Here is a 17,180-nt window from a genome sequence, read left to right as displayed (position 1 = left end):
AAAAAAAAAAAAAACAAAAATCAGAGAGGCATAATGACTTGTGCCAAGGTACCCTACAAGTTGGCCATGAGGGGGACCAGAATCTGGCGCTGGTGATGGAAGTAGGAAGGGGACCCTGCTTTGCCAGTGTGATTGCACCACTGAACCCCAGTCCGGGTGACAGAGCAAGACCTTGTCTCAAACAAACAAAGTAAACAACACAGTACAAGGCAGTCAGTGTTTACCATGTACTGAGGAAGCACTGTAGGAATTTGTTATTGGTGCCAGGATCCCATCTCCCAGTTATTTCGAACTTCCCAGGGCCCCAGAATAAACTGGGTATTTGTAGTAGGAAAATCTTGGGCCTGTTTTTGTGCTAGTGAACATACTCAGTGAAACAAAGGAAGCTGCTCCCTGTTAGAGAATGGTGGAATCTCCCAGGACACTTAGATCCTACTACGTCAGGCCCTTTCAACAAGGTCTGAATGAGTTTGAACATGCTTTTTCTTTTAACTTAGTTCCGTCCCTTCCCCTTCCTATCTAGCCCCCTCTCTTCCAATGCTAACAAAACTCAAAGGGGACAATCCATCCTCCTTTGAAGCATTGCCCATGGCATGCATTACCCAATCCTTAACCCCAATATTATTAGCTGTCACATTCCTCATGACTATTCACCTGAACTGATGAAAAACAATGGTCACCTCACATCGAGTGAAACCATGGCAGACTCTGGTCCACTGCCATCATCCTAGCCTCTCTGATGACAGCCAACACCCTGGTAGAGGTCCAATAACCTTGTCGTCACAAAGAACTTCACCCTCACTTCCCTTTCACATCTCAATCAAATGCCCACCACTTGAACCTTGCCACCACAAATTTCTCTACCTCTAAAATGTCAGCTCCCCTGTAGCCTCTATGATCTTGAGCTCCTTCCTGGCTGGCTTCTCTTATCTACCCCCACCTCATCCCCACACACACATGAACACAGTACAAAGTGGACAATAACTTCAACACACCTTCTTTAGGGAACTCATTGCACTCGCCCTTGATCTTCTACTAAATTTACCTGGCAGGTTCCTAACCTGGAATTAGGTTGTGGGCTTCTTCCTGCTCCAGGATTGCCCAACATTTCTCAGGCAGCGTGGCAATCCTTTACATTCTAAGTCCAGTCTCAGGCAGCGTGGCAATCCTTTTATATTCTCCCAAGCTTACCCTTTCCTTTCCCTACAGCAACTGTTCAAACAAGATTACAATCTCCCCTTTGCCTTCCTCACTTGTGATGGTCAACTGTTCCTTCAAAATACAGGGGAAAGTGAGACCATTGGGCAAGAACATCAACTTTAAAGGAGGACAGGCTGTCAATATCATCCCTGTGTCACACTAACCTCGGCTTCCTACATTTTCTTCCCTTCCAAGGCTCTCAAACTTCTGGCCTTCTCAGCAGCCCTACTGTAACAGCTCTCTGCCTCCCCTGCCTGGCCTCCTTCCCTCCTTCCCCACAGCCTATGATGATGATCAAATGTTTGCTTCTAAAATATTTACCCATCTTTTTTTTTTTTTTTTTTTGGGACAGGGTCACCCAGAGTCACTCACTCTGTCACCCAGACTGGAGTGCAGTGGTGTGATCATGGCTCACTGAAGCTTTGATCTCCTGGGCTCAAGTGATCCTCCTGCCTCAGCCTTCCAAAGTGCTAGGACTACAGGCACACACCACCACACCCAGGTAATATATTTTTAAAAAATTTTTGAAGAGACAGTGTCTCCCAATATTGCTCAATCTGGTCTCAAACTCCTGGGCTCAAGCGATCGTCCTGCCTCAGCCTCCCAAAGTGCTGGGATTACAGGTATAAGCCACCATACCTTGCCAACCCCATCTTTCACTTCACTATCAAACTTCTCAAAAGAGCCCAAGGGGAGCCAGTCACATATCAAGCAATAATGGGTTAACACAATTGGGTTATGAAGTTGCAAACATTGGCCTCCTGTACAAGGTAGAAGCAACCCAACGACTAGAGCTGAAACATAAGGTCAGAGACAGGCCCACCCAATGACAGTGGCCAGATGCCAGTCCCTGAGGGTTAACGTGGAACTCCTGGGGACCACAGTTGGTCCCCAGGCTTGGGACAGAGAGAGACTAAGGGGAGACACATGCGGCCCCATCTGTGTGGAGGAGAGGAAATGGCGGGGGGGAAGGGATTGATCACAGTTGGCAGGAAGGGCCATCATTAAGTACTCCCTACACCTCTATTCTCTCCCTGCCACTGCAGGGCCTCACCACGGTCTGGACAACCCTGGTGGAGGGGCCCTAGCCTGTGCCTGCACATTTCCAGGGAGTGAGAATGTGCTACTCCTCCAAGCAGCCCACTTCATTTTCAGACAGATTTTCCTTTTATTCTGAGTCAAATTTTGCTCTGGAGCCACACAGAAGTCTAGACTCCTTTTTGATACGATAGCCCTGCAAAGATGTGAAAATACTGATCATGAAATACCTCTTTTCTTGATGAAACATTAAATTCCTTCAACAGCTCCTTGAGCAATATGGCACTGAGAGCCTCAGGCCATGCAAGAAGTTCCTCTCTGGATGCATCCACTTTGCCAATGCTCACCTCAAACTCCTGTGCCATGAATGGTAATACTTCACATGTGAGCTTTCTAGGGCAAAGTAGGGTACAACGATCATCAACTTCATTCTGGTCAGAAGACTTACCAGGTCTTATTTTGCTTCTTTGGCACCCATGTGGACTCACACTGAGGTGGCCTTCTCCACAAGCTGTGGCACGGGTCTGAGGTCAGGGGTCACTGAAAACTTCCTTATGAAGCATCATTGGCTTCCACTCCAGTCCTCAATGCTCCTCAAACCACATCTCAATGCGGGTCACTAACAGCATGGGAAATTAATCAAATACCTATCCAACCCCTCCAGTTTCCTCTATTTTTCCTTCGCTCGGTTCCACTCATTCTAAAGTCTTAGCTCTGAGTTTAACAAAGCCCAGTTCTTTCTGCTGATCCTGCCCTCCCGTGGGAACTTACTGCCTTGTGCTGCAAGCTGCCCTTCCTGCCAGCTGGTCTGCAGGGCTCTTTGCTGCTTAACTGACCTCCCTCTAAGAGCTGCCACAGCTCCCAGCTCAGGCAGCTGAGCCTCTGTTCCAAGAGGGTGGACACTCCAGGTCCTACTGCTATGGGATGAGCTGGCCACTCTGGCATGCTTCTATCCAGGGACTGGATAGCTGTGTGGCCACAGCTGTGCTTTGGTACGTGGACAGCAATTAAAGGATTACTGGCAATGAGAAGTCAGTCCTGATTCTCACTTGATTGGAAAGGGAACTTGGGACTCAATGATAGAGCTGCCATAGCCAAGTGTCTTCCCCAATCTACCTGCTCTGATTCCATCCAGGACTGCCACAAATCTAGGCATGTCCCAAAATAAAGCAATCATTAGATAAGAGGGTGAGTGTGTGGTCAGGGGCCAGCAATTAGTCAGTTGGGTCCAGGATATAAACTCCATTATCTTCAACTGAACCTAGAAAAGGCTCTTCCCAGCTCAGGCTTCTCCTGGTCTTCTTGCAAGGTAAACTAGTCTTTTTCCTCCCTTTCAAGTCTTTGTCTTTTTCTAAGGAAGTCTTTGAATCTCAGCTCTCCTTTTCCTCAACAGCTGTATCTTCTCATTCTTTAATCCTGCACTTTGGGAGGCTGAGGGAGGTGGATCACCTGAGGTCAGGAGTTCAAGACCAGCCTGGCCAACATGGCAAAACCCCATTTCTACTAAAAATACAAAAATTAGCCAGGCGTGGTGGCGGGTGCCTGTAATCCCAGCTACTGGGGAGGCTAAGGCAAGAGAATCACTTGAACCCGGGGGCAGAGGTTGCAGTGAGCCAAGATAGTACCACTTCACTCCAACCTGGGCGACAGAGCAAGACTCTGTCTCAAAAAAAAAAATTAATTCCTCCCAACAACTGCTGCCACAATTACTGCTCACCCAAGTGCTGCCGTTGACAAATCAAGCCACTACCTCCCTTTTGAGCTCAATAGCACCATTTCTGTCTATCACTGTCTTTAAAAATGCACCGTTTCCAGGTTCTAAACTCTCCATCTGTTCAAATTCTCCTGCCTGCCCCTCCACAAATTTCTATCCCTTTTCCCACCATTACCTCCCCACACAACCCCCCCTTTCCATCTTCTCCTTTTCCTCACTTTTAAGTCATATCAAAATCCCTTCTCCATAGGAAAAGAGTTTCTTAGAAAGCAGCACCTACTTGCTTGTTCAGATACCAAGAATATTCAGCTCTGCTATGCACAGTGGATCTTAGGGGAAAATTCTAAGCAAATTGTTCTATAGACTAAAAAAACCCCACAAGAAAGTAGGGATTATGTGTGTGTCCTGTGCTATAATTGAAAGAGGAGACCTAGAATCAGTGGGGCTTCCAAGTTTAATGAATGCCAGATTGAAGAGGAGCTTAATCACTTTCTCCAAACATCAAATGCATCATCTACTATCCCCATTTTCATACAGAATAGAGGCAAAGCCTACAGGATTAAGTCTGAGAAGATCTAGTAGGTCTGTACTTGATCTCAGCCAAAAGGCCAAGAAGCAAAGCGATTTAGTAGATCTGGATGATCACTCTACGTATGATCCCACATCCATTCATGAAACATACTGGTGCTGCAGATCCACTGTTACTTGGAGACTCATTGTGATGGAAGCTTCTCCTAGTTAGAATGGATTTACATGGCTTTATCACATCCTTCTGCACCTCTTTTCCTTATGGTCAATTAAATATTTGCTGATTTTAGTATTCATGCACTGGAAACTCAATTTAAATCTCTAAATGGGTATATATAGATATAGATATAAAATAAGATCTTTTTTTTTTTTTTGGAGACAGAGTCTTGCTCTGTCACCCAGGCTGGAGTGCAATGGTTCAATCTCGGCTCACTGCAGCCTCCACCTCCCGGGTTCAAGAAATTCTCCTGCCTCAGCCTCCTGAGTAGCTGGGACTACAGGCACCTGCCACCACGCTCAGCTAATTTTTGTATTTTTAGTAGAGACGGGGTTTCACCATATTGAGCAGGCTGGTCTCAAACTCCTGACCTCATAATCTGCGTGCCTCAGCCTCCCAAAGTGCTGGGATTACAGGCGTGAGCCAAAATAAGAGCATTTTTAAAGGCCAACACATGACACAACAAACCAACTCAAGAATTCACCTGGACCTAGGACCCTAATGAAAAATGCCTGGTGACAGAAGGATTTAAAGATGCTTGGAAGTTATGAAGCAGACCAAGTTCAAACTTCAAAAGGCTTGACCAAAAAAAAAAAAAAAAAGCGAGGTACTGTGGCTCACACCTGTAATCCCAGCATTTTGGGAGGCTGAGGCAGGAGGATCCCTTGAGCCCAGGAGTTCAAGACCAGCCTGAACAATACAGCAAGACCCCATCTCTAAAAAGATAATAACAAAATTTGCCAGGCATGGTGGCACACACCTGTAGTCCCAGCTACTTGGGAGGCAGAGGTGGGAGGAGCACTTGAGCCCAGGAGCTTGAGGTTGCAATGGGCTATGATTGTGCCATTGCACTCCAACCTGGGTGACAGAGCCAGACCCTGTCTCTTAAAAAAAATAAATAAATAAAATTTAAAAACTTACAAAACTTAGGATGATTAACAAAGAGACTTTAAAAAAAAATAGGTACTCATAAAGAGCTAGAACTCTGAGAAAGCATAAATACAATGCAAACTGAAAAACAAATAAATGTAAATAAAAATGATATTGTCTTGGAGGGGCTGAGTAAAAGGGATCTTTTCCATTTGTGTATGCATCTAGGTCAAAAGTAAACAAATAAAAAAAAAATAAGCAGCAGAGGAAATACGAGTTCTTGCCTTTGGGAAGGTCTATTTTGACATGAACGTATATAGGATGAGAAGATAAAAATCAAGATCCCCAGAGATATAAACCAACCCCTTCATTTGACAGATAAGAGACCAAATGACTGTCAGTTACAGAAATGAGACTGCACCCTAGGGCGTCTGATTACTAGTCTGATTCACATTATGACAATGATCTTCTCCATTCTATTACTCCACCAGTGAGTTTACTCAAGAAAAAAATTGGGTTAAACTCCCAAGGAAATAATTCTGCAGAAGCAAGAAGCTATATGCTCAGGACTCTTCATTGCATTGATGAAGTAGGGAATTTAAATGTTAAACAGGAAATGGTCAATTATATTGATTTGGCATGATCTATAGAACTCTGAGAAAGCATAAATATAATGCAAACTGAAAAACAAATAAATGTAAATAAAAGTGATATCAAAATAAATTTTGATACTCAGCCCCTCCAAGGCAGTATTACAATTACTGAATTATTGAATTCAATTATTAAACATGATGATTTAGGCCGGGCACAGTGGCTCACACCTGTAATCCCAGCACTTTGGGAAGCCCAGGTGGGCAGATAACGAGGTCAGGAAATCGAGACCATCCTGGCTAACACGGTGAAACCCCATCTCTACTAAAAATACAAAAAAAAAATTAGCTGGGCGTTGTGGCAGGCGCCTGTAGTCCCAGCTACTCAGGAGGCTGAGGCAGGAGAATGGCATGAGCCCGGGAGGTGGAGCTTGCAGTGAGCCGCGATCACGCCACTGCACTCCAACCTGGTCGAAAGAGCGAGACTCCGTCTCAAAAAAAAAAGAAAGAAAAATAAAATGATTTAAAAGCCATATAGAAACATGTACTGGACATTTTCCGCGTTCAGTGGAGAAAAGTAGGGTACAAAATCAGAGACAGTATACTGTTAGTATACTGTCTGAGTGTGAATTCCAGCTCTGAGTGTGAATTCCAGCTCTGTCCCTTATTAGCTCCATGGCCTTAAGGAAGTCATTTAACTACTCTGAACCTCGATTTTACTGTCTCCAAAAGAATAATAATAGTATGTATCTTACAGGATTGTTGTGAAGCTAAATAAAAATGAATGTGAAAATAATGTCTGCCATATAGAAATGTTCAATGTTAACCACTGATACTGTCATAATTATACCATAAATTCAATTATGAATGTGCTGAAAAAGGATTGGAAAGTTATAGGCAAAAATGAAAACAACTGCAATGGTAGGAGGAAGAGATTATAAATATGTGTGCTTTTTAATTTTCTCTAAAATGTTACATCATTTTCCAATAAAGAAAAAAGCATTTTAAGTAGGAACCTTAAAACCAAGCATTTTAAGTAGGACCTGGGTCTCAACTTTTCCCTCCAGGGGCCCAAGACTTCCTGTGCCCAGTTCCTAAGGCTCCTGTGGTATCTGTTGGAGAAGGTGAATAGTATCCTGAACCCCTTAGTCAGAACACATTCTAGAATCTAAAAGGTGCTGTCTTGATCAGATCAGACCCCAAGAGAACAGCAGTAGCTACCAATTGAATCAGATTCATTCATTCATGCAGGCATTCACTCATTCATCCATATAATTTTTGAATCACTGTTATATGCAAGGAACTTTTAAAGAATTACTCTGACCCAATGTATGAATTTGGAATAATCTCCAAAATACTATATAAGAAAGCAAGCTTCAGAACACTGTGTATAGAATTCTACTATTTGTATTAAAAATAGATATATAAATATACATATTTATAAACTTGTAAATGCATAGAATTGCTCTGAAAGGATACACAACATATAGATAACAGTGATTAACTCTGGAGAGGGGACTAGAGGCTGACCTCCATGGGGAAGCTTACCATTTATTGTATACCCTTTTGTATTGTGGAATGTCTTACCATGTATATGTATTAATTTTTCAAAACAAACAAAAAATAAAAGAAATTGCCTGGTGCTGAATATACAGTGGTGAACAGGACAGAGGTTCCTCAGTCTTGGGGAAGGCAAAGTTTTGAGCTTACTAGGCCACAATTATTAATTTTTTTAAAACCAGACTGTTTACATAAGTTAAGGGGAAAGTTCTTTCTACAACAATTAGCTTATAATAATTCAGCATATCATTTTACAGAGATAAAGCAGTTGGAAAATAAATACTAAGTAATTTGTCAAGTCTTAGAGTGTATTAAGTTGTAGTTTCTACAAGGGTAGGGATCTTATCTGTTTAATTTGATCAGTAGAGCATTCACTGCAGCATAATGTGCAGATAAACGCTTGTTACAGCAAGCATCTTCTGATGATGACAAATGATAGCACAACCATTTAAAAAAATCTTGCAAAAGAAAAAACCAGAAGATATTGGACTCTGTGTTCCCTGTGAGGGTTAGGCAACCTTTTCTAGATAGTCCTCAAAAAATGATGGTGTTTAAATGGCAAGGCAAATCCCAATGAGAATGAAAGGTTGTAGAGATACCACATGTGTTTTGGAATGTCACAGCGTGATGCTCGAGGCCCTCCTTGGGGTGACAAGGCACAGATGGACTCCAAAGAGAACCTGGCACTTGGCGGGGCACCCCAACTGCATGGGAAGTAGGAAAACAATATCTCGGGGGCTGCAAACCACTGACAAGCTGGCAGCCTGTCAAAGCAGCCTTGGTCACTAAGGAGCACAATGGTTGACAGGCTTGACTCAGCACCATCACTACAGGTGGCCTCTGCACATCGTTTAACCTCTCTGAGCCTCGGTATTCTTCTCGGTAAAATGGAGGACAACTGTGAGATCTTTGTGAGGATTAAAGGAGAGAATCACTAGAAAGTGTTCAGCAAGATGCTGGGCACACAAGCAGGGCTTAAAATGCTATCTTCACTCTTACTAAAGAATGGCTAGGTGTCTGGGCCACTTTATAACTGCTAATCAGCATCTAAGTCCAAACAGCAGACAAAATGTGCTCCACCCTCCATGCCCTAAGGTCAAGTAAAGATTTTCCCACATTCATATAGTGTTTTATAAACTAGAAAAGACTTTCACATTCATGAGTTCACAAAAGCCCGTGAAGCCAGTTGGATGGGAATTACTAACTCTATCGTGAAGGGGAGGAGAGAGTGAGGTTAAGGGATTTGTTAAGAGCTGGCTAAGGGCAGAATCCAGGCCAGGACCCAGGTTTTCCAGGGAGTGGCTCAACATTTTTCCAACTCATGCTCTTCCCAGGAAGGAGATGTATATCTGGGGTCAGTACAGGTGGCCAAACCTGCAATTCTACCATCTCTGCCTGCTCTCCAGCTACCACTGTGTCTGAGCAGGAAGGGTTCAACCAGTCATTTCAAACCCTTCCATCAGCCTTCTCTGGAACCTGTTCCTGTGAATGGACCCAGGGTACAGGGATGGCTTCCTGCAACTAGAATTAGGCATGGGACAACAGCTGCGGCAGGGCTAGGTCTGGCTTTGCAGGTAACTGGAAGCAGGCCTGGGTTGCCCCACTGCCAGTCTGGGAGACAGGGAGGTGGCAGCCTTGCCAGGAAGAGCAATTATTAAAAGGGTGCAGACAGTGAGAGTCTCTCTGAAAGTGAGACAACCTTTCCCACTGCCATTAGCATTTCCACTAAAAACTTGGCATTTGATAGAGGAAAAAAATGTATTTTTTTCAACTGTGAAAAGGCCAGGCATATTTATCTGACTTAATAATTTATAATTGATATTTAATGCCTCCTTGAAAGATGACCTCTAGGCACCCAGCTAGCACCCTCTTCCCTTTACTAGATCCTGCTGGGCCCAGCCCCATGCCACCTGGGTTAGAGGTCACAGGACACCTCCACACAGCCTGTTCCTCCTGCTTGGGTGGGCCCTGACTCCACCATCAGTGAAAAGACAGCCAGTCTTCCAAGTCTAATCCCAGTTCTGCCACATCTGAGTTCTCTGTGGCAGCAGCACTGCTGTAAGAAATAAGACACCTCTTGAATGCTATAAGAAAATTATAAAATTCCTCTTCTCCACCCCCTTTTCCCTTTTTACCGGTAAGGGGTTCTGTTAGGTTGAAAATCATGTGAAGGAAAGATGAAGGTGCCCAGAAAATTTCGATAGGCCCTAAAGCCAATGCCACTAGCCTGGGGGAGATCTTAGAGGTCTCCACATGGTGGAGTCCCTCCTCTCACCCCTTCAGAAGGTCTCTAGAGAACTAAGAAGTACAGGGCTCCTGGTTTCCTAACCACAAGCTCCAGAATCTAGAGAAGACCTTCCTTAGACAGTAGGAAGTGTTGTCCTCCCTCAGAGATGGGACAAACAGGGGAAGTCTGGGAAAGACCCTTGGGTGGAACAGGGTGGGGCCAGGCTCACTTGGAGAGGAATACAAGAGCCTACCTGCATGGTGAGAAGATTTTTTATTTGAAATATAGTCTGAGCAACATGAGTGTAGCCAAGAGGAGGAGGGGCTGGCCTGCCTGGGGCAGCAGCCTCTCAAATGGCCCGAGAGCAGGAGTACAAATATTCCAATGTCTGTGTGCCCCAAACCCACCTGTCAGGAAAGGCAAAACGGCAGAACAAAGACCCACCCAAAGCGCCTTCTCAAGGAGTCTGGCTCTTGGTGCCTGCCTGCCTTTGCCTTACCTCCTGCTCTCCCCAGGTTCCAAACAGAGGTGTGCAGCAGAGGTTTCTCCCACCCCACCCACAGAGACATGATGAGCCAGTGTGACAATTAGTTCTCAGGACTATTTTGAGGGAAAAGAATCAAAGACAGGGAGGAGGGGCAGGGTAATCAAGGGCCCTTGCCAAACCAGGCTAGGCAGAGCTCTCCCAGAGGGACTGTGTCAGCACCCCTCATTTCCCTCCTTCTCAGGATCTAAAGGCAGGAGGGAGAGCTGGTGTCTGCAGGAAAATAGAGCTCTGAGGAGCGCCCTGGCTGAAGGCAGCAAGCGGGAACCTCCCAGAAGAGCACAGCCGCTGTGGCGTTCAAGCCTAGTTGACAGCATTGGGGTTGGGCCACATAAGCAGCTTGGGGTTGGAAGGACACAGACAAGAGATGGGGTACCAAGAAGCAGCACAAAGCCATAAATAACAGAAGCAAATTCAGAGCTGTGAGGGTCCCGGCCAACCCCACATTTCCTGGGGCTGGGGGATACCCAGCACTGGCAGCTCAGGGCAGACACTACTCCAGGGTACAACCGGCCACACTCACACCGGGGGCAGAGCCTTTTATTTTCCACGGTCCGCACGGCAGGTGGAAGACGCTTTGGCACCACCCCTGACCATGCACACTGCAAGGTCTCCAGTCACACCTGAGGGGATAGTGCGTGGCTGTCCTGGTCCTGAGAGGCCTGTGGTTGACTATGATCATTGTGGCCACCATCGTCCTCAGGGGCCTGGCCCAGCAATCTCCTCACCTCTGGGTCAGCCAACAAAGGCTCACCGGCACATTCTTCCAGTCCATTCTCTCTAGTCTCCATGGGCACCTCCTCCCCGGAGCCCTCCTCTGGCTCTGCCACCTCCACTGCCATCTCTGCTGCCACCACCTCCTCTTCCTCTTCCTCCTCCTGGTCTCTCACCTTGTGGACAATGAAGAGGTGGCGGCTGAGGGAGCTGGCAGAGGTGTAGCACAAACCACAGAGGAGACATTGGGCTGTGGAGCTGTCCGCCTGGTGCTGAGGTATGTGGCTCTGAAACTCGAGCCCCGAGTCTGTGGCAAAACTACATTTCGCGCACTGAAAAAGGGACTTGTGCCTTTTGGTGGAAGAGACGGTTGCGCCATTGCTGGTGCCTGGAGCGTCCCCTACTCCACTGACTGGTCTTTTCAGATGGTTCACCTAAAAGGAGAGACAGCGTGAGCACAGTCCAGGCCAAGCCCTGGACATGAGCCCCCAGAGGTAACCATAAGTCCAAGGACTCAAGGAAAGCACCACCCCGGCCAGGGTCACTCCAGCCCTGAATGTTGGTTTACGTTTGGTTTGTTTCAATTCCTTGTTTGTTTTGTAATGTAACATATGCATGTGTCACAATACTCCAAAGGCGTGGGAAGGGTATAGAGACTATCCCACTCCCCAGGCCTGCTCTCCAAAGAACATATTACCCGGGTTTGTAGCTCCTCCAAAAGGTATCCTATGCATATACAAAAACAAAACTACTGTCTTTTGCAAAATGATGGCATGCCATGCATACTTTTCTTCTTATTTTTGAAGCAGGGTCTCATTCTGCTGACCAGGCTGGTATGCAGAGGCACAATCACAGCTCACTGCATCCTTGACCTACTGGGCTTAAGCGATCCTCCCACCTCAACCTCATGAGTAGCTGGGACTATACCTGGCTAATTTTTTTAAATTTTATTTCATTTCATTTTTGAGACAGGGTCTCATTTTGTTACCCAGGCTGGAGTGCAGTGGCGTGATCACAGCTCACTGTAGTCTCGACCTCAGGACTTAAGCGATCCTCCCACCTCAGCCTCCTGAATAGATGGAACTATAGGTGCACACCACCACACCCAGCTAATTTATTTACTTATTTATTGTAGAGATAGAGTCTCCCTATGTTGCCCAGGCTGGTCTCGAACTCCTAGGCTCAAGTGATCCTTCCACCTTGGCCTCCCAAAGTGAAGGGATTACAGGCATGAGCCACCGCACCTGGTATATGCATGCTTTTCTTCACCCTGTTTTGTTTTTGTTTTTTTTTTTTTTTACTTAACAACATATATTGGAGTGTGTCTCCATAGGAGAACATAGAGACTTCATTCTTCTACAGGCAGCACACTAACCCACTGTGGGAATGAGAAGTCCCCAATGGCTGACATTTAGCTGAGTTCCATCTTTGTTACTGCACACAGTGCTGCAGCAAACATCCTTTAGCAGACTTCTTTATGCCCAAGGCAAAAGATCTCTAATAGATAAATCCTAGAAGCAGAATTGCTGGATCAAAGGGTATGTGCATTTTGGGGGAAGGGAGGATATGCATTTTACAATTGGACAGGTTTCGATACCCCCAGCTCCTATGCATGAAAGGGCCTTTGCCAACCACTGACTTGCCTAATCAGATGGTTCTGATTAGGCAAGAAAGTTTTAAGAATGCCCTGAAACTCCAGGCAGCTCTTAGGGCTTCCCAGACACCCCTGACCCTTCTGTGGAACAGCCCCCCTACCATGGTGTGGAGAGAGGCTGCAGTGAGGAGGAAAAACCAGGCTGCTCCAGAAGTTCACAAGAAATGAGAATAGGGCATGGGACAGGGATAAAGTCATAGGGCAAGGGGCCAGGATAGCAGGTTCTAGGCCTGGCTCCTACTATAACTAGTGAGAAGGTTGGGGGGTAAGTTGGTCAAACATCATTATCCTCATCTGACAAGGTAGTCCTACGTGCACACGCCTCAGGACTGTTGTGAGACAGAAAGAGAATGGTATGTGTGAAAATGTACCAATGTCCACAGAGCACAGCACACCCCTACAGAGGGGGCCATGGTGACAGGGAAGCAACAGTAACAACAGGCTGACAGGCCACCTTATGGGTCTTTGTCCTTATCCCCTACTTGTGTCCAGTGCCAGGTGGGTCACACAGGACTAGAGAGTGACCCACATTGAGGGAAGCTGTCACTCTGGTTGCTCCATGGCCACAACAGTAGCCTTCTTAATGCCCTTCCAGCTCCAAGCCTCACTGAGCAGCCAGCTCCAGTGGGCAGGGAGCCCATACTCACCTGAGGGGAATGTCCACCTGGAGGTTTGACTTTGGACGTTTGGCTCAAATCAGGGTTTCTGATGCCATGCATAAGGCTGATGTGGCTCTCCAGGAGGGAAGGCCGAGGAAAGCTGGGGCTGTCCTCTGTGCAGTACCTGCAGAAGCACAGCAGAGAGGTCAGGTAAGTGCCCGGGCTGCAGGCTCCCTCAGTGCTATTCACACCAAGGCCAGGAGGGAGAGAGTCTGGAGCAGACTCCTGGGCTGGCTGGTGCTGGGATCCTCAGAGAGATCCAGCCAGCAGGTCAGCCAAGGTGGCAGACAATAGCACATTAGAATACTTGCATTCTTGACACCTGGCCCTCAGCCACAATCTCACTGAACACTCCCTGATGTCACTGCCCACAGACCCAAGTGCTAGGCTAGTAGTCATAGTGAAAGGGCCTGGGTATATCCTAAGGCACAGGCAGATGGTGTAGAAGCCTCTCAGTCCCAGGGGTGCATGGTCACATCACCATCCCTCCTCTTAAACCTCAGGGTGCTTCGTGACTGATGGGCTGTGCAGTCCTGGGCTAGAGAGTGACACGGCAGGGCTCAGGAGCTACCAGGTTCTGGAAGCTGATTTCTGACCTGCCCCTGATTTCTGACTTAGCTGCAACTTCTTCCAGTTGGAAATCACTTGTCTCTTGTCTTAGACACCTGATCTTGCAGCAGAGAAAAGACCCAGTGGTGCCATGGACAGAGTCTTTTGAACCTCAGGCCTCCTCACTACCATCCCCAGGGACTCACCCGCAGGTGTAGACCTTCTTTACTGTGTCGTGGTTGTTGCGGATGTGTTTGCGCAGGCTGTTGGGGGTGTGGAAGGATAGTTCACACTGCCGGCACGGGTACCGCTTCAATGTCTGAGGAAGGAGGTGACAACACACAAAGCATCAGAACTGTAAGATAGTTCTGGGTGCATCTTTCTTCTCAGATGCTATAGGCAGAAAGGAGGATAATCCCAAAGACCTCAAGATCTGTGGTACCCACGCTGCCCAAAGCACCAGGAACACTAGGAGTTCTGGTCTCACAGAAAGAAGTTCAGAGGACTGGGCTCTGCATTGTGACTGTGTGGCTGCACTTACCCGACCGTGGCTCTTTTTCATGTGGGACACATAGCTCTCCCGATCTGGAACCCATTCCTGGCACTCCTGGCAGGTCCAGCCAGTGTTCCTCAGCCGAGGCCTGGCTTCCACTCTGCGGTGGGCTTCAGGCCTACCCCAGCGGCCAGAAGGCAGGGAGCTGCTCCGAGCAGCCACACTAGTGGCTGGGGGCTCAGTGGGAACTCGAGAGCTGGGGCGGCTTGAGGATGTGTCCACTGAAGACTGGAGGCTTGACAGCTCATCCACATTTCGGGGAACACCGTGAGTGCTCTGAGGATGGGGAGAGCGATTACTGACTGGGCAAGGGGAAAGATGCACAGAGTCGGACCCCCAACCTGAGACATGTGCCCTCCTCCCCAGCCTCCTCCCACAAGGCATCCCACCTTGACATGTTGCATCAACTCCGGCTTCTGCACGAACAAGAGTGGGCACTCAGGGCACTTGAAGACGCCCACCTGCGTCTTGCTGACATTCTGGTAAAAATGCTGCTGAATGTGCCTCTTCTTATTGAAGACCATTTCACAGGAGCACTTATAAATGAGCCTGATGAGACAAGCCCCAGGGTGTGAGGTGGCCAAGGCACCACGCAGCCCCTCCACCCATCTCTGCTCTCTCTGAACCAGGGTCAAGTTTGGGAAAGCACTACCCTGAGCCAATGTGGATGCTCCCCTGCGTCAGGACATCCTCAGTATGACCCCAGGCACCTCTGCCACTAACCCTAGCTCCCTCACCCATTCCTATGCCACCCACTACAGCACCCAGGCTACTCCTCTCTGCCCCACAGGGCCTGCTGGCCCTGGAGCTGCACTCACTGAGAGGGTCTGTGGGGCTGGGTGGGGTGCTGGGTGGCACTGTGGTCCGCGGTGCTGCTGGCAGTCTTGAAGGCCATGGGGCAGAATGCACATTTGTGGAAAACCTGGCAGTGTCGCTCCTGGATATGGCTTTTCAGCAAGGCCAAGGTCAGGTGGACGACACCACAGTGGATGCACCTAGACAAAAGTGGGGTAGTGTGGGTGGAGTAGAGGGAGTACTGGACCCAGAGGCGGTGCTGCAAGAGGAGGGATGGAGAAGAGGAACAGAGCTATCCAGGTACCTTCTCCCTCCCTCAATCACTCAGACTTCCACCCTCCACAAGTATATCCTGAGGATCTGCTTGCTACAGTCTGGCACAACGTGGCCACACAGGGGCCCCCAAGCCCAAGGCCATGCCTTGTATAGAAGGGAGAAACCCCAACCTTCCCTGCACTGGCCAGAGGATATTCTGCCAACCAAAAACCTGAGCCTACCTAAGAGAAGTCGGTGGAAGTGGAGAGGGAATAAAATGGTTCAGTAATGGCATAAACAGTATTTAAGTGTGAGACAACTGCAGAAGTCCAAGAAATTCCAAAGGAGGCTGCACAAAGCCCATGCCTTCCCACAGGCTGGTGGTACGAGTAAGCAGGGATGGCCACTTAACAAAACATATAGTCAGGCAATGCTATGCTCACCAAAACAACAACTACATTAAAACAACCCTTAAAGTCCAGGAAGAAATACTCCATAGTGTTGTTCACTGGAACTTGTTGTGATGAAGGAATGGTGAATAGTTCCACTGGGGCAGGCACAGTAGGTCACGCCTGTAATCCAAGCACTCGGGGAGGCCGAGGAGGGTAGACCACACGAGACCAGAAGTTCAAGATGAGACATGGCTGACATGGCAAAACCCCATCTCTACTAAAAACACAAAAATTAGCTGGGCATGGTGGCACGTGCCTGTAATCCCAGCTACTCAGGTGGCTGAGGCAGGAGAATCGCTTGAACTCGGGAGGCAGAGGTTGCAGTAAGCCAAGATTGTGCCACTGCAATCCAGTCTGGGTGACAGAGCGAAAACCTGTCCCCTGGCTGGGGGGAGAGGGGGGAAGCTCCACTGTTCATGTGGTCATGTGGTTATTTCAATTAACAAAATAAAATAAAAATTCAGTTTCTTAGTTGCACTGGCCAAATTTCAGGCACCCAGTAGCCACAAATGGCTGGTACTATACTCTACTGGACCACATAGCTCAAAAGTGCTGTGATATCTTCTTAGTGGAACTATGGGAATAACTTTTCATTTCTTTTTCTCCCTACCAATTTGTATTTTCCGAGTTTTGTTTGGTGGATACATTTTTTTTACAATGCATAAATAAGATAAACAATTGTCTTAAACCATTTTTTCTGAAATTGAGGCCATATGGAACTTGTTTCAACTTCACAACATCTCTCTATAAATACTGCCTTCTCTTTTTTTGATATCGGAGAATAATATGACCTGCATCCATAAGATTACTAGTGACCTGCATCCATACGATTACTAGTCCCTTGGCCGGGCGCGGTGGCTCACGTCTGTAATCCCAGCACTTTAGGACGCCGAGGTGGGCGGATCACGAGGCCAGGAGATTGAGACCATCCTGGCAAACATGGTGAAACCCCGTCTCTACTAAAAATACAAATAAAAAAATTAGCCGGGCGTGGTGGCGGGCGCCTGTAGTCCCAGCTTCTCGGGAGGCTGAGGCAGGAGAATGGCGTGAACCCGGGAGGC

General features: G+C 47.3%; 1 protein-coding gene across 2 annotated transcripts in view; it reads right to left on the bottom strand.

Annotated features, from left to right (window-relative positions):
- Positions 1–7,544: 7,544 nt before the first annotated feature.
- Positions 7,545–17,180, bottom strand: part of ZNF592 (zinc finger protein 592) — a 60,389-nt gene continuing 50,753 nt past the window's right edge. For both annotated transcript variants that reach the window (XM_011999331.1, XM_011999321.1), the window contains exons 5-10: positions 15,436–15,612; positions 15,007–15,166; positions 14,606–14,893; positions 14,271–14,383; positions 13,504–13,639; positions 7,545–11,636 (exon numbers count right to left, since the gene is read on the bottom strand). In XM_011999331.1, coding sequence (XP_011854721.1) covers positions 11,106–11,636; positions 13,504–13,639; positions 14,271–14,383; positions 14,606–14,893; positions 15,007–15,166; positions 15,436–15,612 — 1,405 coding nt within the window. In that variant the 3' untranslated portion in view covers positions 7,545–11,105. The remainder of the gene's footprint in view (positions 11,637–13,503; positions 13,640–14,270; positions 14,384–14,605; positions 14,894–15,006; positions 15,167–15,435; positions 15,613–17,180) is intronic.

This window comes from Mandrillus leucophaeus, unplaced genomic scaffold (assembly GCF_000951045.1).
Source record: "Mandrillus leucophaeus isolate KB7577 unplaced genomic scaffold, Mleu.le_1.0 Scaffold1164, whole genome shotgun sequence".
In the NCBI taxonomy this organism is placed as follows: Eukaryota; Metazoa; Chordata; class Mammalia; order Primates; family Cercopithecidae; genus Mandrillus; species Mandrillus leucophaeus.
This window is presented reverse-complemented; position numbering and strand designations above follow the sequence as displayed.